At 40.4% G+C, this 24,337-nt stretch overlaps 1 protein-coding gene across 1 annotated transcript in view; it reads left to right on the plus strand.

Moving 5' to 3' along the window:
* Positions 1-1,979: 1,979 nt before the first annotated feature.
* The window catches only part of Tmx4 (thioredoxin related transmembrane protein 4), a 38,244-nt gene continuing 15,886 nt past the window's right edge, over positions 1,980-24,337 (plus strand). Inside the window, exons 1-4 of the mRNA XM_038331984.1 lie at positions 1,980-2,259; positions 13,066-13,181; positions 21,582-21,627; positions 22,351-22,479. Of these exons, the coding sequence (XP_038187912.1) occupies positions 2,096-2,259; positions 13,066-13,181; positions 21,582-21,627; positions 22,351-22,479 (455 nt within the window). The 5' untranslated portion in view covers positions 1,980-2,095. The remainder of the gene's footprint in view (positions 2,260-13,065; positions 13,182-21,581; positions 21,628-22,350; positions 22,480-24,337) is intronic.

The raw sequence follows: 24,337 nt of genomic DNA on the forward strand, positions 1-24,337 counted from the left end.
TGCTTCCTAGGAGGAAACTCAAGGCCTCTGCCTGCTGCGAAAATGCTTTATGACATGACTACGTCCTCACCCTCCTTCTAACTGTCCTGAAACAATATCTCAGTCGCCCAGGTTGTGATACTCCCACAGAAGCATCTCAGGTAGTTGTGCTGAAAGACCTCTGGAGTGCAGAGACTCTCACTCAAGTCTTGGGATAACACGACCCCCTAGGAACTCACGAGATACCTAGTCCTTGCTGCAATCACACGAGGTTTATTGACAGGACAGGAACCAGTGCACTGGGGCCGAAAACTCATTTCCCATGCAGGGGTAGAGAGTTTGACCCCGAGTAGCTGGGAGAAGGGTATTTTTAAGGGAAGAAACCATAACCCCATAATCCAAAGGGGGTAGGGAGGGCGTCATTGGAAAATTCTGAAAATACCAGGGCTCATTGAAAAATTCCGAAAATATCAGTGATAATCACAAGGGGGTAACTCCCTGTTTCTCAAGATTATTCTCAAGATTATTCTCAAGATTATAATCTAACTTCATCTTCAGCTAGTTCCTGAAACAGAGTCACTGAACCAGCTAATCTAGATTGTTGCTTCTTCTCTCCCTGCTTAGATATTTTAGCTCTATTTTTTCTTCTAGATTTTTGGCTCTATTTTTTATGCTAGAAAGATCTGGATTTATCCGGGTCTTTCAGTGCCATCAGACCCAGCTCATCATATGATTTCATGCCATAAATATGCTGCTGCCTATATCTAGGACTGACTTAAAAACACAGTCTCAGCATCTTTATTGCACTCAGCAAAGTCGATGGCAATTGTTATCAGGTACTAGCATAAGAACTTTGAGAATCAATTGTATATTCTGCATTTAAAACGATAGACTTCTTGTTTATGTTTATGAATTTTTTTTTCAAGACAGGGTTTCTCTGTAGTTCTGGAGCCTGTCCTGGAACTAGCTCCTGTAGGCCAGGCTGGCCTCGAACTCACCGAGATCCACCTGCCTCTGCCTCCCGAGTGCTGAAGTTAAAGGCATGTGCCATCTCTGACCGACCTGATCATGAATCTTTAATAAGCACAGTAAAATGCTTTCTACTGACATTGTAGGCTTGATGTATACACCGTAACGTCTTATCCAGACATCTCTATATGCAAAATTGAACTTTTCTATATTACTGACTAGAGGCTGACATTAAGTACTATTAAGTACTCTTGAGTTGTGTAGCCGTGTTCTAGCCTAGGAACGTAAACCACATTTTTTATGCTGTACTAAGCACACTACTGAATCTTAGAACTTAGACCTCTAGAGAAGTTCATGGGCCCTCTAATTGTAATAAGTCTTGCATCTTCAGGATATGATTTGCCTAGTGTGTATCTGTAAAGATATGGAAATCGAGTACCACTATTCTGTTTCTAGGTTTGGCAAAATTGTAGCTGGGAGAAAAAGACAGAGAAAAATCTCATTGCAAGTAGCAATACTCAAATGCACTGACTCATTTTGTTAGTACACAGATTCTAAACGTCTATAAAATTTTAAAAGGTTTACTTTTTAAAAGATCGCATAATATAGTTTTATCATTAATCTAGTTTTATCTCTTTGGGCGGTGCTGCCCCAGTGTGTGAGTTCAGAGGGCTCTTAAACTGTCCCTCCCTCCAGTCGCCATGGTTTGCTCCACAGGTCTCAGACGTTTGTGTTACCATGAAAAGGGGAATGGGTTTGTTTAGCCACCGGCCATGCTTCCCGTTAAGAAAACAGCAAGCGAAGGGGGTGCTACGGTCGCTTAAACAGCTTTGTGTCGGTCATCTATCTGGTTTTTTTCAGCCAGACAGTCAGCAGAAAGAGCAGGTCGTTGCCTTGGCAAACAGCAGACGGTTGTCTTGGCAACCGCCCTCAAGCGGCGAAATGGGAGGCGTGGCCATGGCGGCTGGGCGTGGTCTTGCAGGGCGGGCAGATAAGAGGCTGCGGGCGGCGCGCGGCAGGCGTGGCTGGGAGCGCGTCGCCGAGGCGGGTTGTGCTCTCAGACCTCTGGGAGGGCTCCCGTTTGGCTTGAGGTACCCGGTCCCTGCTCCCTGCTCTCAGTGAGCCGAGCTACCTCACGGGCGCCACCATGACAGGCAGCCTCTGTGTCCCGGTGCTCCTGACCGCCTGGCTCGCGGCGGCAGCGGCCGAGGGCCCCGAGCAGGCCGCGCTGCCGGCGGAGGAGAGCCGGGTGCAGCCCATGACCGCCTCCAACTGGACGCTGGTGATGGAAGGCGAGTGGATGCTGAAATTGTGAGTGTGCCCACCCGCCCCGCACGTCGTTTCATCCTCGCGGTGCTCGCTGTCCTCCCCGGGTCCGACCCGGGGCCGCGACGCCCCAGCCGGCACCTGCGGTGGCGGGCTGCGGCCTTCGCAGTGAGCATGCGCACACTGCCCCTGGCCGTCAGGCTGCGGGTGAGGAAGATGAGCCAGCGTCCTTCCTCATCCCCTTTCACCATTGCTGTAGCCAAAAGTGTTTTAGAAACCGAGGAGGCAACTTATCCAAGGGAGGAGTCGGAAGGGAGGAAGAGAACCATAAGCTCTTAGGGGTATACCAATACTAGAAAAGCGCTTAGTGATAGCGTACTCCTAGGTGGGTGTGTGTTGAAATAAGCCATTGCAACGTGGGAAGGAAGAGGAGTTTGGGTGAAATACCAGTTTCTCCTTTGAAGACCTTGAGATGTCAACGTGGAGAAAAAAAAAACATAAACACGAGTGGCTGAGTTTTAAGTAAGATGTTTAGATCCTGATGCCATTATTTGTAGAGATAGGACTTTGAGGCCGTGTCATATTTAGATTGTGCCAGTGACATAAAGAAAAGGCAATTAACAAATAGCCTCCCTTTGAACAACAGGAAGTCCATGAGTGGCGGTGGGTAGTGTCTTGCTCGAAGGTTATGGGAAACTGTCAGGACAAGGGAAGGGATTTATGTTGATTGTAGCATCAAATTAACGCCAGGTAAGTGGTCACTTGAGAGATGACGTTGACGAGGTACAGTCATCTGAATCGACTTCATAGACTCCGTGGGCATCAAAGGAAAATGAAAAATGTCCAGAAGCATAATTTATGAGAACACATTGCCATAGCCCATGGTCTCAGATAATAAAGATTTACCACTACCGTTTGGTAATTAGTTTTACATTGAGGACCTAGATTCTTCTAAAATAGTATTTTTTTATTTATCCAAGGCCATATTTTGATTTATTCAATCTAAGTTGCAAGCAAATGAATATGGTGTGGATACCTTACTGTGAGATCAGGGTTAAAATATGTAAATTAAAGAACACAATGCGTATTTATTCCTCAAACTATGGAGATATTTAGACCTCAAAATGGAATGCTCTTGTTAAATCATCAAACCTGTGAAACTGTTAAGGCTATGGATATGAATAACCCATTTGGATGGAAGTTAAGTCATATTCTTTTTGAGAGAAACTTTTTTTTATGTTTTAGATAGGGTCTCAGTATGTATTCCTGGCTGGACTGGAACTGGCTTTGTAGACCAGAAATCATAGAGATCATCCTGCTACTGCTTCTGGCATGCTGGGATTAAAGGTGTGAGCTTTATGTTAGCAATGTCAGGTTTGCAGTATTTAAGAACTTTGAGAAACTGCTTTTTGTCAGCTAATTCTATAGCTATTACTGTTATTTCAAAGGTCCTTATTTGGTTGTTTTTCTCGATGTCAGTCTTCTGGTTAGAGCTGACTGTGTGTGTGTGTGTGTGTGTGTGTGTGTGTGTGTGTGTGTGTGTGTGAGAGAGAGAGAGAGAGAGAGAGAGAGAGGTGTGAAGACGACAGTTACACTAGAAAGGTCTCTTCATACCTTCATACCTAAGGTTGTTAGCTCCTTATGGTTCCTTTTTTAAATCTTCTTTTTTTGCTGTTTAAGGAAAAAAAAACTAAGAACAATAAAGCTGAGATAATTGTAAGTCCCAGTAAGCTTCCAGTTCAGTGCTGGCTAGCAACTCCTGTTTGGCTCTTATGGATGGTCCATAGTTTACGGTTTAAAGTACCCCAGCCTAGACAGTTATAATCAACTCCTGAGACCTGCCATGTGCCCAGCTGCATGGCACTTATATGTATTTTTGAGGCACTATCTCAAAAAAAAAAAAAACACTTCATATCGGGCAGTGGTAGCACAAGCCTTTATTCCCAGCACTCTGAAGGCAGAGGCAGGTGGATCTCCGTGAGTTCAAGTCCAGCCTGGTCTACAGAGTGAATTCCAGGACAGGTTCCAAAGCTAGACAGAAAAACCCCTTCTTGAAAAACCAACCAACCCGCCAACCAACCAAACAAACAAACACAAAAAACAAAAAACTACCACCACCACCAAACCAAAAACCTTCAGAATAGATGGACAGAAAGTGTGGGTGGAAAGGGAGGAACTTACCTTATTACATCCAGTCTTTCCTGGATAACAGAAACTGGTTCAGAAGACATACTGTGGCTCCTATCATTTTTTTTAAAATTTATTTTCCTGTGTTACTGGATGACATTCATGATTATTCTTTGAAAAAGTCCAACACTTAAATATAAAATATATTCATATTCTATGAACCAGTATAGACCTACGATAAATACATTTTGGAGTATTCTTTCAAAATAGCACCTCCCCCATATATATAATAAGAGAGATGCCACACAAACGCGAGGACCTGAGTTCATATCCCTGACACCCATGTAAAACCAGGGTACAACTGTACATGTCTGTACTCCTGGCACTGGGTAATAGAGGTGGGAGAATCCCTGGTGCTGTGGTCAGCCGTCTAGTGCATAGGTGAGCTCCAGGTTCAGGGAGAGACCCTGTCTCAAAAAATAAGGGGGAGAGCAATTGAGGAAGATACGCAATGTTGACCTTTAGCCTACAAACATATTCACAGACATACACATATATGTACAATCACATGCAAACATTGCACACACATAGTAACATCCATACAGTACACATGTTTATATGGCCTTCCAAGTCAGTGCTTTTATCAGAAGGTCTGGTCTTATTTATTAGGAGTCTGCAGAAAAAAAATGTATTTAGTTTCTGTGAAGAAGTCTGTTAGAAAGTTTGTGACCGTATTGGTAAAATTTTGACATTTTAAGTGATAGTTCTTCATATACTACCTTTCTTTGTAATTCTGCTTTTGTAGCTCGAGTCATACAAGTATCTTGTAACACAATTCATGTATATATTGGTATTAATCATTTGCTCTTAAACCCTAGTAGTGTTTGGTACTTTGAGACATGAGACGCTATTACAAAATTAATATATATATATATATATATATATGTATATATATATATATATATATATATATATATATAGCCTTTTAAGGAATCAATATTTGTGGTCTTTGGAATTGGATTTCAATTTTAGAAGTTACTCTGTTTGAGAAATAACAGTTAAAATGAATTTGTGATAATTCACTATTTTTATTTTGAAATGTTTTTACAAAGCTTCAAAATGACTCCATTACTGCTTACATTACTTTAATGTCATACATTAGTTGTACAATCTTGCTTTCCTCTCATTTATTTTCATGTATTATTTTACAGTGTTTACTCTGTATTTCTGGTCTCACTATAAATTCTTGTCGTCTTTAAACGCTTTCTGGTCTCTTTTCTTTATTTCTGTTGGTTTATATTACCTTTCATTTAATTACGTTCTATTTTGTGGTTTTTAACACTTGCTTTGCTCCTGGTATGTTATTTTTAACAGTCTTTTTCATTATAATTTATATTTTTATTTAAGAAATTTTTATTATTTTTCATGTAGTATATCTTAATTATATTCTTTGTTTCCTTACATATCTTTTCAGATCCTTCCTATTTCCTACCCAACAACTTCATGTTCTCTCTCTCTCTCTCTCTCTCTCTCTCTCTCAAAAAAGACCCAAACAAGAAAATCAACAAAAAGTTAAAATCAAAACAAACTAACAAGAAAAAAATCAACAACAGCAACAAAAATAACTAAATAAAACAAAAGCCTCCAAAACCCATGGAATCTGTTTTGTATGGGGCTTGCCTTGGAGTGTGGTCCATACATTCAGTGGCTTCACTGAAGAAAATGCATTTTCCTTTTCCCAGCAGGTATCGAGTGCAAGTGGCTTCTTAGGTAGGGGTGAGACTTTTTATCTACTTCTCCACATTAGGATTTTGTCTAGTTTGAACCTGTGCAAGTCCTGTGCATTTTCTCAGAACCTTTGTGAGTTCCTGTGTCTGTCTTATCAGTCTGCTTCCCAGTAGACACTGCTTTCTTGAGTCATCTACCAGTCATCTACCGCCTCTGGCTTTTTCAGTCCCCCACTGGACCTCATGGATCCTCAGCCTTGAGGGGGAGGGATTTGATAAAGACATCCCATTTAGGGTGGAGTTTTTCAAGTCTCTTCCTGTGCATGTTGTCCAACTGTGGGTCTCTGTTAATTACCATCTACTGCAAGAAGAAGCTTCTGTGCTGAGTTATGAGCAGTGCTCTGAGTTACAGGTATTGTAATATATCATTAGGAGTCATTTTATTTCTGTGTTCTTTTAGCAGAGTAATAATAGTAGGTTTTCCCATAGGCCCATGACGTATATAGTCTTAGATTCTTGGCCACTTTAGCAATGTCAGAAATGGGTTCTGTTTCATGGAGTGGGTCTTAGATCCAATTAAAAAGTGGTTGGTTGCTTCTATAACATTTGTTCCACTATTGCACCAGTATCTTTTCGGCAGGTTGATGTTGTAGGTCTCAGGGTTTGTGGCCAGGTATTATTGATAATGACAGTTCTCCAGTAGTAAGCAAAGTCCCTTCCGACACCATAAACACTAGCCAGTGGGGTTGAAGCTTCTAACTGGACACCAGTGCAATTTCTCCATGTTTGATTTTATAAATAAGTGGTGTCTTCAGAAGCAGGTTGTGGAAGGTAAGCAATAGCCTTGATAATAGTCAGTGATGTTTGGGAGGTCTCTGAGACACCTTTGGCCTGTGACTCAGCAAGATGTGCGCATTTCTGGCACTGGTGTTTTTCTTTGTGGTATAAGATGTTTAGTTGGGACATTGTTTCCTCATTAAATGGTGGCTTCTTTAAAATTCCTTTCATGTATATTCTACAGCAGATTTCTGTATGGCTTTTCAAAAGGCATTTAGTGTTATCTGTCTCTCCACATAGTTCCTCCTTTAGCTGTCCTGCCACCCTCCTCCCTGACAATCCTCCTGTCCTAATACTGTTGTCAAATATATCCATTCTCTGTACTGTTTTGCCATGTCCTCCCCACATCCAAAGAAATGTCTAAGCTGTCTAGACATCATGTAGCATAATTTTGATCTGTTTACCTATAATATCTCCTGGTAAAATATATTTTGAGTGAAATTGACTTACTTTTGTAAAGGAGATTAATTCTTATAAAGTGTAACTTCTGACTTTATCCTTGGATTGCTTATGTTTCAAAACTGAGATTAGCTACCTATATGCCTTTTATTTTGTAGGACCTCAAAATGTTACTATTGTATTTCCAGTGTTGTTCTTATACCTGTAGAGAAGATGTTGACTTGCTCATGTCAAACAGAATTTCCTCTAGTTTGATAGCTTGCTGCATTTTATTTTAATGTTTAAGAGGTAATCACTAAATGGTTGCTTGTCATTTTTTCAAGTTCAGGGATGTGGATTTGGGAAAGTGAAGGTGAATGAGGTGCAGCCTTGATTTCAAGGGACCTGGCAGTCTGTTTGCTCTGAAAGAGGTAGTAGTGTGATTAGCATTTGACTATTTAGTAACTACTTACAGAATACTTCATCTATGGCTAGACATTTACCAGTGGTCTTTAATAAGACACTTGTCATTTTGGACTAGGTAGCTCTTTGGTATAAGGGGAATGCTTGATTGACTGGCTTTGATTTAGGCTCTGCTCATCTGCATCCATTAAGGGATGGTCCTGTTCCTCAGGAAACAGGGATCCATCCATGTTCTCGTCTTTAGTTTCTGCAGATGACAGGCCATGTTGTAGGCTCGTTTTTGAGCCTTCTTACCATTTGAATAAATGAATAAATGTCCTACCTTCCCTATAGGAAACCTTCCTTTTACAATACCTTGTTTATCTAGCATGGCTCTGACCACAACTGCTAAGTATAAATTTGACTATTTACCTTGTATTAGATAGTTTGTTTTACTTTTCCACTGCACTGTAAACTTTATATAGGGGAATAAAAATTTTCTTTTTTCCTGATTAACTCTGGAGCCTTACTATTAAGTAGCAAGTGGTCAATGGTTTTTGACTAAATGAATGAATAAGTAAAAGTAATACAGCTTAATTATTTCTTTATTGAGCCTTTTGAAGAATATCATTCAAAGAATGTCTTGTGTCATCTCCCATTTGTGTATTGATGTGTGTGTGTGTGTGTGTGTGTGTGTGTTTGTGTGGCTTAATCCTGCTAGTCTCTGTTGTAGGTACAAGGGATGAAACAGTCATTGCCTTCAGGGAGCTCATTATGCCTGGGAGCTTCCCGTTCCCTCAGTCAAGCAGGTGTTAAGGTTTTCATTCAACTGAAGTTTTTATTCTTTACATGCATGATTAAAATGTGAGGCAATGGTTTTTGGCCTTGGTTGTCTCCCACAATGTTAAGGTAAGACTAGGCTGCTGAAGGCACCAAATAATTTAGAATTAGGATTGGGGAGAATAGAGCTGGAACTGACAAGCTTCCTCCCTGAGCAGTAGTCTCATAGTATCTGAAGATGCTATGCCAGCTGACAGAAGCAGTAGTCCTATCCAGCTGTAAAGCTAAGACTATAACAATGACAGCATGTCAAGACTGCCCCAAGCATACAGTAGTTAACACTAATATCTTGGGAGTAACTAGCAGCTATCTAATTAAACTTAAGGACCACTCTGCCTTGAGAGGGGATTTATGCCTACTACTGTCAACCTAGCCAATTAGCCATGGTTGGTGGAATTATGGATACTAGAGGAAAGTCTGCAGTAGCCACTTTCCTAAGACAGTATAATTTCTTTTTTTCTTCTGAATAATGCCAAACTTTATCTTTTTATTACTTTATAAATAATACCATCAAAATTTCCACTTCCTGCCTGGCGGTGGTGGCGCACGCCTTTAATCCCAGCACTCGGGAGGCAGAGGCAGGCGGATCTCTGTGAGTTCGAGGCCAGCCTGGTCTACAAGAGCTAGTTCCAGGACAGGCTCCAAAGCCACAGAGAAACCCTGTCTCGAAAAACCAAAAAAAAAAAAAAAAAAAAAAAATTTCCACTTCCTTCCCTCCTCCCACTTTCCTCCCATTCCCTCTCCCCCTCCAGTCCTAAGAGAGGGCAGGGTACTCTGCTCTGTGGGAAGTTCAAGGCCCTCCCCCCTCCATCCAGGCTTAGGAAGGTATGCATCCAAATAGACTAGAATCCCAAAAAGCCACTACATGCAGTAGAGAGAAATTCCAGTGGCATTCTCATTGGCTTCTCAGTCTTCCCCAATTGTCAGCCACATTCAGGGGGTCCGGTTTGATCCTATACTCGTTCAGTCCCAGTCCAGCTGGATTTGGTGAGCTCCCATTAGATCAGGCACACTGTCTCAGTGGGTGGACCAACCCCTCGTGATGCTGACTTCCTTGCTCATATTCTCCCTCCTGCTCTTCAACTGGACCTTGGGAGCTCAGTCCAGTGCTCCAAAGTGGGTCTCTGTCTCTATCTCCATCTGTCTCCTGACGAAGATTCTATGGTAATATTCAAGATAGTCATCAGTTGACTACGGGACAAGGCCAGTTCAGACACCCTGTCCTCTTCCCAGGGTCCTAGCTGGGTACATCCCCGTGGACACCTGGGAACCCCTCTAGAGCCAAGCCTCTTGCCACCCCCAAAATGGCTCCCTTAATTAAGATATCTTCTTTCTAACCATATCCTAAACCCTTTATCCTATGTCCCCAAATAAGTGTAGCTCTCACCCCTTATCAAAGAGGCTTCGTTTTGCAGCAGTGGAGACCATTACAGAAATCCACAACTGATCTTAATGCAGAGAGCAAAAGACTGTGGGGTGCCTAACCCCAACTGATACATCTGTAACATAATCCCTATACCTGAGGCTCAGGGGTCATCACAGATGAGAAGGCAGAAGGATTTTAAGAGCCGGAGGATCAGGACATCTGCTGTGACATAATGTCTTCTATATAGTGAGGAAACCAACCACACGTGTTTGTTGACACTGTAATTTAATTCATTTTGTTGTAGAACAGTAAGTCTAGTATATCTTTTTTCTTCTTTGTCACAGGTTCTGCTGAGTGTTTGTTAAAGTAAATCCTAAATGAATTGTCTGTATCTGTTATCCAATGAATTTCTGTGACAACAACAAAAACTCAGAAGAGTGCTCTTCAAATGAAATTAGAACCAAGACAGAAAAAAAATTGCCTATTTTTTTAGTGAATAAAAACATTTTTAGTAAAATTTCTGCTCTGGATATGGCCTAATTATTAGTATTTTTCCTAAAATAAGTACTTCTGACTTGTCTTGGATAACATCCCTACCTATTTTTTAAATAATGTAAATAATCAAAATGTCTCCCAGTTTCATATTTTAAATTTTCTGTTATTTGGCATACTTAATTAGTGCTTTCCTTGTGTTTTAAAGTAGTAGTTAATGTTTATACAATGAGATTCTAAAAGGACTTGCAGGTGGGCACGGTACATGCCTGTAACCCTAACATTCTGCCAGCTGTGAGTCAGGATGGCTGCTAATTCCAAGCCATCCTAGATTACAAGTGAGTTCAAGGCCATTGTGGGCTCTCATGAACTGTATATAGAAAGAGACTGCATCTCGAGAACTAATGAAGTATAACTCAATGACTGTGTGTATTGCCCCTAGGCTTTATCATAAGCATCTAAAACAAAGACAAAAACAAAACTTTAGTGTTTGATTAGTTTGCCACTTTTCCCCCTTGGTTTCTATTTTTATTTTTATTTATTTTTTAAAAATATTTATTTATTTATTATGTATACAATAGTCTGTCTGTGTGTATGCCTGAAGGCCAGAAGAGGGCGCCAGGTCTCATTACAGATGGTTGTGAGCAACCATGTGGTTGCTGGGAATTGAACTCAGGATCTTTGGAACAGCAGGCAATGCTCTTAACCACTGAGCCATCTCTCCAGCCCCTGGTTTCTATTTTTAAAGGCATGACATTGTGTAGGAACAGTGATATCAAGTCTTTTTAAATGTTTCATTTATTTCCTCAATATTTTGACTTTGTCTTAAACATTCAATTTAAGCAATTATGTCTAATTGACAGTGTCCTAAAATATTTTTTCAAAGTGTTTCCAGTAACTTTTTCTCCTTTGAATATCCTGTTCCAGTTTTTGAAGATGATCATTTTATTTTAGTGTTTTTATCTTTTAATTATCATTAAACCAACCAAAATGTTCTTGCAGCTGTGTACTTTTGTGACATTATAAAAATGTTAATTTTCTTTAAATTATATCATGTTATTAGTTTCAAGTGGAATTCCACCATATGCTGTTTTTTTATTATTGTTTTTACATATTTTATATTAAGTACTGTCCTGGTTATTCCACTAAGATGGTGGTTCTCAATCTGTAGATTACCACCCCTCTTTCAAACCTCTAGCTCCAAAAAATGTTTACATTATGATTCATAATAGTAGAAAAATTACAGTTATGAAGTAGTGAAGAAAATAATTTTACAGTTGGAGGTCACCACAACATGAGGAACTGTATTAAAGGGTCACAGCATAAGAAAGATTGAGAACCATTGCTTTAAGACCTGTAAGGCTTATTTAATTGAAGTCCTTGCTTTCTGCATTAGTTCCCTCAAGTTGCTGTAACAACATACAGGAGCATATAGATACGTAAGACCACGTAGGAGGCTTGAAAGAACTGAAATTTATTCTTTCATAGTTCTGGAGATCAAAGGCCTTCGGGGGTCAAGGTGTATCAGGGTTAACTATCTGTTGGACTGTCCCTTCTGTACTGTTCTTAATTTCTTGTGGCTGCTGGTGTGTGCTTGTGTGCTTCTTAAGTCTCTTTAGCTACAGCCCTTGCATCTGAGATTGGCATTCTTCCTCTTCTTTGTGTCAGAGCTCCTTCTTCCTCTCGAAAAAATTCTTACTAGATGTAGGCTCCATCTTAAATAAGATGATCTATTCCTAGGATCTCTAATTCAGTTATTTGTGTAAAGACCCTACTCCAAATAAAGTCACATTTGCAGGCACCAGAGCTAGAATTTGAACATACTGTTTTGGGAAAATAATGTAGTTCACACACTTTACAAGCAGATTCAACACTAAGAGAGAGAGAAAAAAAATCTCAGCCATTTGTGTGTTTTGCCTTGGTTTTCTTTAAGGCTGTTGTAGGTGTATTCACTTCTCTTACTCTGTGCCAGACTCTCTACATATACCATTTCCCTGGGACACTGGAACATTTGTTGACCCTTTCTTGGCTGTTTATTCCCTAAGGTCTTACCATAGATGTTCCTTTCTTTGCAGACCTATATGAGATGTCATTGCTTGTTTCTAGTTGAAAAATACTTGTAAAATGCAGTTATGGCTTGAAGGCCCAGATATTTTTAACTTTTTTTTTAGAAAAAAAATGTTGGGTAGCTTTTCTCTTTTTGGAAAAGGTAAGAACTTTCACAGGTCTTTACAAACTTGGAAACATGCTAGGGGACATAGTAGTGACTGGTCTCTGGTCACTGCCTATTGCATTTGTAGCTTTGAGAGATCTGGAATTAGCATGGCTAGTACTGGTACATCCTTGAAAGTTATTTTACTTTGAGTACTTAGAACATACTTGCCTCAGAGATCAAAGCTACCTTGAAAGTGATAAAACTTGATTCATTTATAAATATCACATGGAGAAAATGCTTTACATGTTAAGATAATTCTTGAAAAAATATTCTCATTTTTTGATAGAATTAACATTTGTACATAGAATCATAAGAAGGAAAACACAGTCTTGTTTTTATATGTCAAATGACTTTGGATAGCTTGCTTTTATTCTCCCCTTTGTTAGGAATTTATTTTTGAATAGTCTATTTTGTTTATAGATTTTACTCCACATATTTTGTGTTGATTAGTTTTTCTGATTTTACAGTTATGCCCCCTGGTGTCCATCTTGCCAGCAGACTGATTCTGAATGGGAGACTTTTGCAAAGAATGGAGAAACACTTCAGATCAGTGTGGGAAAGGTGGATGTCATTCAAGAACCAGGTACAGTAATGTGTTCTTTAGATGGGAAAGTTTTGCAACTGCTTTCTCAGAAATTTTCATGCTTGTAGAAAATTTGCCAAGTAGGATGTTGAATTTAACAGCTTGAAGCAACAGACCACATTTTAGCTTCTCTGTATCTATGTATGTGGGTGTTTGCCCATATACATATATACATACATACATACATATATATATATACAGATTTGCATAATTGTCATTTATTATTATTACTGTTTGTTGATACATTGACAGTAAGCTGTAAATATCATGATAGTTCAGGCCTCATTTTCTTTAGCCTGTTAAATCTGGTTTCCCATTGTGTTTCGTATAGTTTTTTTGAACCATGATCCAAACAAGGTTAATAATTTGGATTGTTGTTACATGTTTTTAGTTTCTCTCATTCTGGAATTTTTCCATTTTTAATGATATCAGTATGCTTCAGAGAATACACCATGGTTCACAGACATTTTCTTAAGACATTATCTTCTCCTGTTTCTTATAAAGTAGGAGTTCACTGTAGAGATGTGATATTGTTGAGATACAGAACAGAATAGGTAGTGCTGTAACTTCATGCTGCATTGCATCAGAAGGCTCTTACTGTCACCATTTGTGAAGTTGTGCATGGACACTTAGCTAAATCAGAAATACTAAATATATTAAAAATGAAGAAACAACCCCTCCCTTTTCTTTAGTGAATAATCTGAGAGGTGATACTTTGGGGTGTTAAGCTTTGTGATGTTCCTGTTTAAATCGGATACTTTATTTTGGGTTTTAGATTGATAAACTCCTGACTCATTCCGTGTGTCTGTGTTAGCTGTAATTGATAAACAGAAAGAATCACCTTTTTCCTCAATGTAAGATAGGAGACAATCATAAATTCTGAAAAGATAAACATATTAAATTCATATTTATAGTTTAAAAATAACCATCATACATAAGAATAAAAGTTAGGCTTCATAGTAGAAATCTTTAAAATATAGGTGTTTCCGATTTTAGTAGTATTTTTTTGTACTAGAATTCTTTTTCTAGCTACTGCATCTCTTTAGAAGAGGAACAAAGCACCTACAATTTGTTTTAACTTCTTAGTAGATTAAGTCAGTATAAATTTGTGTAAGATCCAGTAGGTGTAATCTATGATGGATTAATTAAAAATGCAGCTATTTTCTTCATATTTCAGTTCCTTGTTCTCTCCTTGTGAATTCAGTGTGATTTAAGTTACAAGATAATAGTCTAGTGATGGATCTGTAATTCTAATGTTTAATATAATATGGGTTTCCATATAGAATATAGGCCTCCTACTGTTTTTCCATTGCATGTACATCAAGGATAAAGAAAAATGGGTCATGAAGTATTTTAAAAATACTCATTTTTGCCACATTGTTTTATTTAAATGAAAACTAACTGTATTTGGCGTATTTATCAAATAAGGAAAATAAGTCTTCTATGTGGTGTCTATAAGATTAGTGAAGAAGCAGGGCAGTGGTGGCACATACCTTTAATCCCAGCACCCGGGAAGCAGAGGAAGAAGCAGGTGAATCTCTGTGAGTTCAAGGCCAGCCTGGTTTACAAAAATCTAGTTCCAGGACAACTAGGACTGTTAAAAGGAGAAACCCTGTCTTGAACACCCCTCCCCCCCCAAAAAAAAAGTGAAGAAAAGACTGTTTGATGTTTTAGAACAGATTTTAAAGGAAAGAGCCCTTAAATTTTTTTAGATTTTATATGTTATTTTATATGTATAAATGTTTTGACTGCATGCATATCTGTGCACTATTTGTTTGCCTGGTATCTATCTGTGGCCATAAGAAAATGTATCTGATTGGCTGAAATTGGAATTACAGATGTTTGTGAACCATGATGTGGGTACTAGAAATTGAACCTGGGCCCTCTGCAAGAGCAGCCTATGCTCTAAACCCCTGAGCCATCTCTATGATTCTCTCAAATTATAAAAACTTAACTGCAATCAATAAATTAAAAATTGCAGAGAGGCTAGAGAAATGGCTTAGCAGTTAAGAGTACTTGTTCCTTTTTTTCTACATTAAACCCTTTTTAATGAATCTCAAAATTCTGTGGTAGATTTTTGGTCAAGTTGTTTCCATTAGAAGTGTCTTGAAGCTGGGTGGTGGTGGCGCATGCCTTTAATCCAAGCATCCAGGAGGCAGAAACAGGAAGGTTTCTGTGAGTTTGAGGCCAGCCTGGTCTACAAGAGCTAGTTCCAGGACAGGCTTCAAAGCTACTGAGAAACCCTGTCTTGAAAAAAAATAATAATAAGAAAATAAATAAATGAAAAAGAGTCTTGAAAACTAATAATTCAAAACTGCTGAGAAACCCTGTCTCAAAAAACCTAAATAAATAAATAAATGATAAAGAGTCTTAAAAACTTATTTTGAAACTACCACATACTGTAACTGGAGAGGTATCTCATCCTGCCTGGTCCCGCAGCTGCTTTTAAAATACCCACCAGAGGCTTAATATTAATTACAAACTGCTTGAACTATTAGCTCAGGCTTCTTACTGACTGGCTCTACATATAAATTAACCATTTTCTAATAATCTGTATATCACCATGTGCTCAGAGGCTTACTGGTAAAACTCTGACATCTTACTCAGCTCTGGTGGCTGTTAGTGTTTTTGTGGACTCTGCTTTCTCTCTCCCTTCAGTTTGGCTTTCCCTCCTGCCATAGGCCAAATAGCTTTTTTATTAATTAATAGTAATAAAACATATTTGCAGCATACAAAAGGGCTCTGGCATCAGCACACAAAATGATTTATGTCTTTTTTGTATTATGCTGCAGTCATATTTTAAAATGAAAGTTCAGTTGAGAAGTCATGCAGGAATTTTGGAAGACTATAGCCAAACTTTGTGTTTTCTTTTTGCAGTTTTAGGAGTGTACCTCCTTTTGTAATTTTTTTCTGTTTTGGGGGATGGTGATGTCAGAGGAGAGCGATATTGGAGGCTAAAGCCAGAGCCTTACACGCGCTAGATAAGTGCTGCCGTGAGTTCTAGCTCCAGCCCTCTTGTTAAACTTCAATTTTTAATTCTGAGAATTGGTTTGTGTTGCCTAGGATGACCTAGAACCTAAATGCCAAGAGAATTTCTGCTCTAACCCTAACTCCAACCCTAACCAGGATTTGGGGTTAGAGAAATAGTCCTTGACCTCCAGCTTAGCTCTGGGGCATGCACCAAGAGGGAAACAGAAAAAAACAATGGAAAGACCTCCAGGTACTTCTTAAGGAAAGCTTCAAGGAAGCAGAAAGTTGTCTGTAGGGTTAGGGCTAGAGCTGGAGTTAGTGTTAGAGTTGAGGTTAGGATTAGGGTTGGCATCACAGTTAGGGTTGGAATAAGTATTCTGGTTATGGTTAGAGCTAACACTGGAATTAGTGTTGGGGTTAGGGTTGGGATTAGAGTTAGGGTTGGCATTAGGTTAGGGTTTGTGTTGGTTCAGGTTAGTGTTAGGGTTTGAGTTAGTTTTAGTGTTAGGATTGAAATTAGGTTTGCTCTTAGAATTTAGTTGTAGGGTTGGATTTAGTGTTAGGGTTATGTTTTGTTTTGGTATTAGGTATTAGCTAGGGTTTGCATTGGGCTTAGATTTATGGTTTGTAATAAGGTTGTTGTTAAGGTTGGCATTAAAATTAGGCTTGTGGTTTAGTTATGGTAATGGTTTACATGAAGATTAGTGTTAGTTTGTAGTTCAGATTTTTGTTGAATTAGGTTTAGAGTTGGTGTTGGACTAGGGTTGAGGTTAGGGATAGAATATATATTAGGATTAGGGTTAGCCTTAATGTTAGAATAAGGGTTGGGGTTAGTGTTAGGGTTTGTGTTGGATTTAGGGTTAAGTTTATGATTGTGTTGAATCAGGTGTGGGTTTATGTTAATGTTAGTGTATGATTATGGTTAGGGTTAGACTTGGGATTAGGGTTGTGATTAGAATTAGGGTTAGATTTAATATTAGTGTTATAGTCAGAGTTGGAGTTAGGGATTGAGTCAGGTAAACATTCTGTAACCGCTAATTTAGCTCTGCGGCATGCCTCCTGAGAGGAAATCCGAAGAAACAACTTTAATACCTTTCTGTACTTCCTCTAGTAGGAATAATTCTCATTAGCATGTTCACTGCCATAAGCCATTGGTCTGGTTCTAGGCCTCTGTGTCTGCTACACCATTTTAATGGGCCCATACTGGGACTCTTCTTAGGTATCCTGCCTCATGGAGATCCTGCAATTTTATATCTGTACGTTCATCCCCTTCTCCTGGTCCCACAGTTCATAGATTCACTGGATATTGGAGTGAGCCAACTCACAGGCCTGATTCTGGTCTGGGTGGTAGCTGGGCAAATCAGCCCACTCAGTGCAGCTTGCAGCAAGGAACGGGGCCAGTTCTCTTGCTCTCAGGCCCTACACCCACCAGGGCCAGCTCCACTGTCTTGCCCAGACAAGGTGCAGCCCACCCCCCTCTCTCTTGCTCTCCTTGCTCTCATGCTTTCATGCCCTCAGGACTGGTTCACCTGTATCCCTCCACCTCCAACAGTGTTAGCTCTAGTGAGCTGTCCTGGCAGGGTGCAGGGTCAGCTGTCTGTGTTGCAGCTGGTGTGGAACAAGGCTAGTTCTTCCACTCTCCTAACCTAGAGAGTGCTCTCTCACCTGCCGCAGGTAGCATGGGGTGGGGCAGAGAGGGCATCTTTTCCTTACCCATGCCACACATGGCAGATGAATGAGGGTGTCAGCTCTGCTGTCCTCACGCCCTTAAGGCTGACTCACCTGTGTTCCCTACAACAGGGTCAGTTCTACTCTGTTGTCCAGGTGAGGTACATGGCCATGGTGAGGGGTGGGGCCATCTTTCCTGATTGTGGGGGGAGCAGCACTCCTGCTGCAGTATCCAGTGAGGGGCGGATCAGCTCAGAAGACCCTTGGACTTCAAACAGAAACTTAATTCCAGCCTACCCCCTCACACCTCTCCTGTGGTAACACAGGCTATGGACATCAACACAGACCCCAGCTGGAGCATGACCACAGATCTAGACATGGCTCTTAGCAGCAGCTAGGACCCAGATGTCACCATCGCCCTGGAGCATCATGGCCCTTAAATACCAACCTGGTCTCAGGTGCCATGGTTATCAACTCAGACACTGGCTGCTGTAGAGTCACAGCAGTAGCCATGGCCTAGACGACACCATACGCAGAGATGACAGTGTAAGCCACTCAGATCAGCATGGTCCGTGAGGGAGCACAGCCTCCAGACATCTGTCACATGACCACAAGTTGTGGCCCAGACCCCTACACATCCCTGTGGGCTCTAGTGGCAACATGGGCCATGGATATCAACACAGACCCTGGCTCTTGCAGGGCCCTGGATGCAGACATGGTCCTAGGCCATAGCTTGTGATCAGATGTTACCATGTCCCCAGGTAGTAGCCCAGACCACTAAGTTCAGTAAGGTAGCCCTCAGACAGCAGTGGGGCCCCAGGTGGCTGCCCAGATCCCTGGCATTGGCTTGCCCTTCAATGGCATCAGGAGCAATGGACATTAACTGAGACCCTGAATGCTGTAGGGCCACGGACCCACACATGACCCTCAGCAGCAGCTCAAACCAGGATGTCATCATGGCCCCAGGTGGCAGTGTAGGCCAGTAAGTTGACATGACCCCAGGCAGCAGGCTCTAGGTGGCAGTCCGGCCTACAGACATCTGCATGCCCTTAGTGGCAACAGGAGCCACAGATATCACCTCATGCTCCCTCAGCTGCTTCAGTGCCTCTGATCAAGATAAGTGGCTTTTAGACATAAAGCAAAGAAAATCCAGCCTACAATCCATAACCCCAGAGAACACAGACAACAAAGAGAACACTAGAGAGATACATACATAGATCTAAATAGGAAGGAGAAAAAGATAAGATCTTCTAAATAATTTGGAAGCATGGGGATCACAAGACAGGATAGAAGGGGAAAGAAGAGGAAGAGAGGGGAGTGGAGAAAAATGTATAGTGCAATAAAAACAATAAAGAAAAAAAAGAATGCCTCTGGACAGCAGCCCAGGTCTGGAAATGACCCTGGACTCAGGTGGCTAGCAGGCCATTCACATTAGCCTCTCCTCACCACTCTCACCGCGTCAGAACTTGCCTCTCTCTGCAGCCCTTACTGACTCCCCTCTCTCGTCCACCTCGGCACCCTGTGCCTGCTCACCACAGTGGTGTCTGACTGCCTGGCACCATAGGTACCGGGCAGCACTTGGTTGAGGCATGCCCCTGCCAGCCTCATGGCATAGTGCTAAGCTGTTAGTGTTACTGCCTGGGTCTAGAATAGCTGGGCAGTTCCTAATTGAGTCCTGCCCCTGCTAGCCACATGGCATGGCAGGCTCTTTCTTTCTTAGTATCTTACTAAATCTACTTAATGCTGCCCATATATGCAAGAGTGTGAGACCATCTACTGTAGTATGGACAACCTACCAGCAGACAACACCCTGTAATGAAGTTTGTGTTGTTCATTTTAAGTTGACAGTTGAGGTAGTTAGTTAATACCTATAATTTGTTGAGTCCTTCACTATATGTAGGAACTGTATTATGTTCTTAATTTAATCCCAGAATTATAAACAAACATTAATGAAACTCAAAAAGTATAAAAATTACCTAAGCCCATAAGCTAGTAGGGAAAGTTAGTATTAAACTTAGATCTTTACTATCAGACAATGGTCTCATACCCTGTAAAGATTTGTCACTTGTGTTGGTTTATTAAAATGCTGATTGGCCAATAGCCAGGCTGGAAGTATAAGAAGGGCAACCAGAATAGGAGAATTCCAGGAAGAGGAAAGGCTCAGTCTGCAGTCGTCACCCAGATGCAGAGAAAGCAAGATGAGAATGCCTCATTGATAAAGGTACCAAGTACTGTGGCTAACACAGATAAGAATTATGGGTTAATTTAAGATGTGAGAGTTAGTTAATAAGAAGCCTGAGTTAATAGGCCAACCAGTTTATAATTAATGTAGACCTCTGTATGTTTCTTTGGGACTGAACAGCTGTGGGACCAGGCAGGACAGAGACTTCTGACAGATCTTTTTTTTTTGTAACATTAATTTATTTATTTTACATCCCATCCACAATTTCCTCTCCCTCCTCTCCCCCTGTTCCCTTCCCCCATTTCACTATGCTCCCCAATTCATTCCCCCTCTGTTTCTGTTCAGAAAGGGGCCGGCCTCCCATGGCTATCAATAAGGCATGTCATGTCAAGTTGCATTAGGACTAAGCTCTTCCCCTTGTATTAAGGCTGGGCAAAGCAACCCAGTATGAGGAGTGGGGTCCCAAAACCCAGCCAAAGCCTTAAGGACGGTCTCTGCTCCCACTGCTAATAGTCCCACAAGTAGACCATGCTACACAGCTGTTATGCATATGTCACACACACCTAGGTTGGTCTCATGCAGACTTCTTGGTTGTTGGTCCAGACCCTGGAAGCCCCTATGAGCCTAGTTTAGTTGTTTCTGTACGTTTTCTTGTAATGTCCTTAGCCCCTGTGGATTGTACAATTCTTCCTCCCTCTCTTCAGCAGGATTCTCCAACCTTAGCCAAATATTTGGCTGTAGGTCTCTGCATCTGTTCCCATCAGTTACTGGATGAAAGCTCTCAGATGACAATTGGGATAGTCACCAATCTGTGAGCATAGCAGAATATCATTAGGCATAGTTATGTTGATATTTTTTTCTCTAACCATATTTGATTCTATTCTTGGTCTCTGGGCCATCCAGTTTCTGGGTCCTGGAACTCCAGGCATAAACTTAGATCTTGCTGCTCTATACTATATTCTTTTAACTGACATACAATACCAAGTATCTTCGTTTGGGTTTTATTGCTGAAAATAGACACCATGACCACAGCAACTCTTCTAAACTCTTCTAAAGAAAACATAATTGAAGCGGCTCGCTTATAGTTTCAGAGGTTGTCATCGTGATGGGGAGGGGAGCATGGCGACATGCAGGCCGATAGGGTGCTGGAGCTGATAGTCCTACATCAGACTCAGGCAACTGGAAGTTTGACTGACTGTCACACTGAGTGAAGTTTGTGAAAAGCGATCTCAAAGCCCTCCCCACAGTGACACACTCCCTCCAACAAAGCCACACCTCCTAATAGTGTCACTCCCTTAGGGGCTATTTTCTTTTAAACCACCACACCAAGTAATACATAAACCAGAAAATTTTAGTGTTCACCTGGAACATAACCATATGTGTACACTAACTGGAAAGTATTAGGAAATACGTGACTAAAGTTTTTTCCCGTAAGTCAAAAGATAATAAATGTAACTCAGTAATTCCAGAGGTGTTTGTTCGTGTGAGCACGATAGCAGTCTGAGGATGCTTTTTTCAGCACTTGGGTTCTTGAGTGACTTTGAGTTTAAATTTAACTGTTTTGTTTATGCTTTTCCTAGGTTTGAGCGGCCGCTTCTTTGTTACCACTCTCCCAGCCTTTTTTCAGTAAGCTTTATTAATTTATGATCTTAAAATACTAGAATTCAGCACTGTAGGAGAACAGGTCAAGTAGGTGGTGGTGAACCATGCTAATGAGAGGTGAAGGGAAAATGGCAGAACAAAGTCCCATCGTCATAATGCTTGGAGGTCATTCAGGATACAGGCCAGGCAGGTTCAATGGAGTTATTAGAACAGGACTCCCAGTTTCACTCAGTAGTATGAGGGGAACAAAAGGAAATGCATAGACTCTTCCTGTGACTCCTGTCTGGGACGAGAAGCTGAGAAAAGGAAGGCTTAGAGGTGAATGTGAGAGGCATGCTTTGATCTTGATCGTGAGCTTTGAGACTTGGAGGACATAAATTTGGAAATGTGGATATATTATTTGTTAATGTTACACCAGTGGCTATTTTGCTAGAAGAAATAAAAATAATTGGTTGCAAACATGCTAGCAAATGGGTTGGCTGATTAAATATTTCTGGAGATTTAGCTTATAGTTGCAGATTACATAGTAATGAAAGAGTATTCAATGGTTTGAATTTTAGAATTTCTCATTTGTGCTAGATTAGAATTAACAATGACTTCTGGTTTATGTCTGGCTATAGGTTTTTTCATTTGAGCTAATTTAAAATTCAAGAAGAGTTTATGTGTGTGATCAATAATTATTTTGATTATTATTATAGAATACCTATTTTGATTTATCTAATTTCTGCTTGATTTTATAATCTATAGTGCAAAAGATGGGATATTCCGCCGTTACCGTGGCCCAGGAATCTATGAAGACTTACAGAATTACATCTTAGAGAAAAAATGGCAATCAGTTGAACCTCTGACTGGCTGGAAATCACCAGCTTCTCTAACGTAAGTTATAAATAAAGTGCTATTTGTAAAATAATAAGTCCCATGTTAATGTGTAGACCTTACAAGTCTAGACTTTTCTTCATATTTTTTTCTCTAATTTAGTCTGAATATGCCTATTCTTGCTCCACCTAGTGTTTCTGGTTTTGTGACCCACATATACTGCAAATTGTTTTGGTGCAGTGGGCATTGAGTAGCTGGATTGAAGGGACATGTTAACAAAGAACCTTTCCTCCAACTTTCAGTGCATGCCATGCCAACTGTTTCCTCTTTACAAATGTGGTGTTGAGTGCTGGTTGCCATTAATTGGAAGGGCAAATGTTTCTTGAATTATAGTACTCTTGGGGATTCTTGTTGTTCTGGTGATGCTTTTGACTATCTGATACTATGTTTCTGTGGACAGTTTTTGATAATATTTAGTAAGGTAAATAAGACTGAACTGTAATAACTCATTCCACATTTGGCTTTAATTTTGAGTGGGCATATTAGTAAGTAGTTTTATTTTGCATATACAGATGTAAGGAACATCCTTAATATCATAGAAGCAATGCAATGTAATATTTTATCTATCACATGCACCTGTGTTAGTGCCCAGGTAATATGAAGCTTATCCTAAAAGTAGCTCACCTCTGGCATTTCATTCTTCAAGTAACTGAATACTGATTTTTATGCTAGATACTGTTCTAGGAGCCAGGTATTTATGACTTCATTAGACTGACTCGCTTTTTCCACTCCCTTTTTTAGATAACATAAAGTTAGTAAGACAAATTGCAAAACAAGCTAGACAGATGATTTGGATGGAGCTGTTTTAAACAACAGTCTGTTTTCTAATACTTGTCTGGAAAATTTTGGGTCTGGGGGCCTACTTTGAAGAAGTGTTAAGAGAGGTTGCTCTGAAGGGAGCACTGGGGTGGGATTCTCAGGATACAAGAAGTTGTGGCCCAGATAGGAGAAGGACTAGCATAGTCCTAGAGTGACTGACTACCCAGAAGTCTCCATTAGGGAAAGGGCTTCATTGAGCAGCAGAGTGGCCGAGTGCAGCACTGTGAACAAAAGGAGGGGTCTGAGTTGAGTAAAAAGGAGGCTGAAGGTGGACTCTACAGGACCTGGGGCCACAGTCAGGAGAGTTTTTTTTCTTTTATATGTATGTACAAAAATAAACTAACGCTTAAGAGGAGATATTGGAGAGGACAAGACTACGTAAGGAGAAAACAATTAAAAAGTTTTCACAGTGTCCAACTTAAAAGGAGCAACTTGTACCAGGGTGTTGTGGTGGAGATGGAAAATGAGTAGGTTTAAAGTTGGAGTTGAAGATAGAATGGTCAACATGAGAGGGAACATTTACAAGAAAAAGATCTCTGGGAGTCCTGTTGAATTTTTCATGGACCTTGCTATTTCTCACATCAAGATTCTGCTATACAATTAACTCTCCCCTCCCAAAATACAGTTTGCCCCCCTCCCCGACAAATACCAACAACGACCAAAAAAAAAAAAAAAGAAGCCGTAAATTTCAGAGGAAATAAGGGTGGCGTTGTGTAAGCAGAGTCTGTTCTTTCATTTTCTGGCCTCCCAGACCTGAATAATCACATCGAAACCGTATTAATTACAACACTGTTTGGCCAGTGGCTTAGGCATATTCTTAACTAAATGTTATATCATAAATTAACCCATTTCTATTAATCTATGTAACATCACGAGGCTGTGACCTACTGATAAGGTTCAGGTGTCTTTCTCCTTCAGTAGCTACATGGTGTCTCCTTGACTCGCCCTACACTATCTATATATCTAAGTGTGGATTTCCCGCCTGACTTTATTCTGCTAAGCCATTGAGCAAAACAACTTTATTCTTTAACCAAAAACA

Source organism: Arvicola amphibius, chromosome 5, assembly GCF_903992535.2.
Source record: "Arvicola amphibius chromosome 5, mArvAmp1.2, whole genome shotgun sequence".
NCBI classification, from domain to species: domain Eukaryota; kingdom Metazoa; phylum Chordata; class Mammalia; order Rodentia; family Cricetidae; genus Arvicola; species Arvicola amphibius.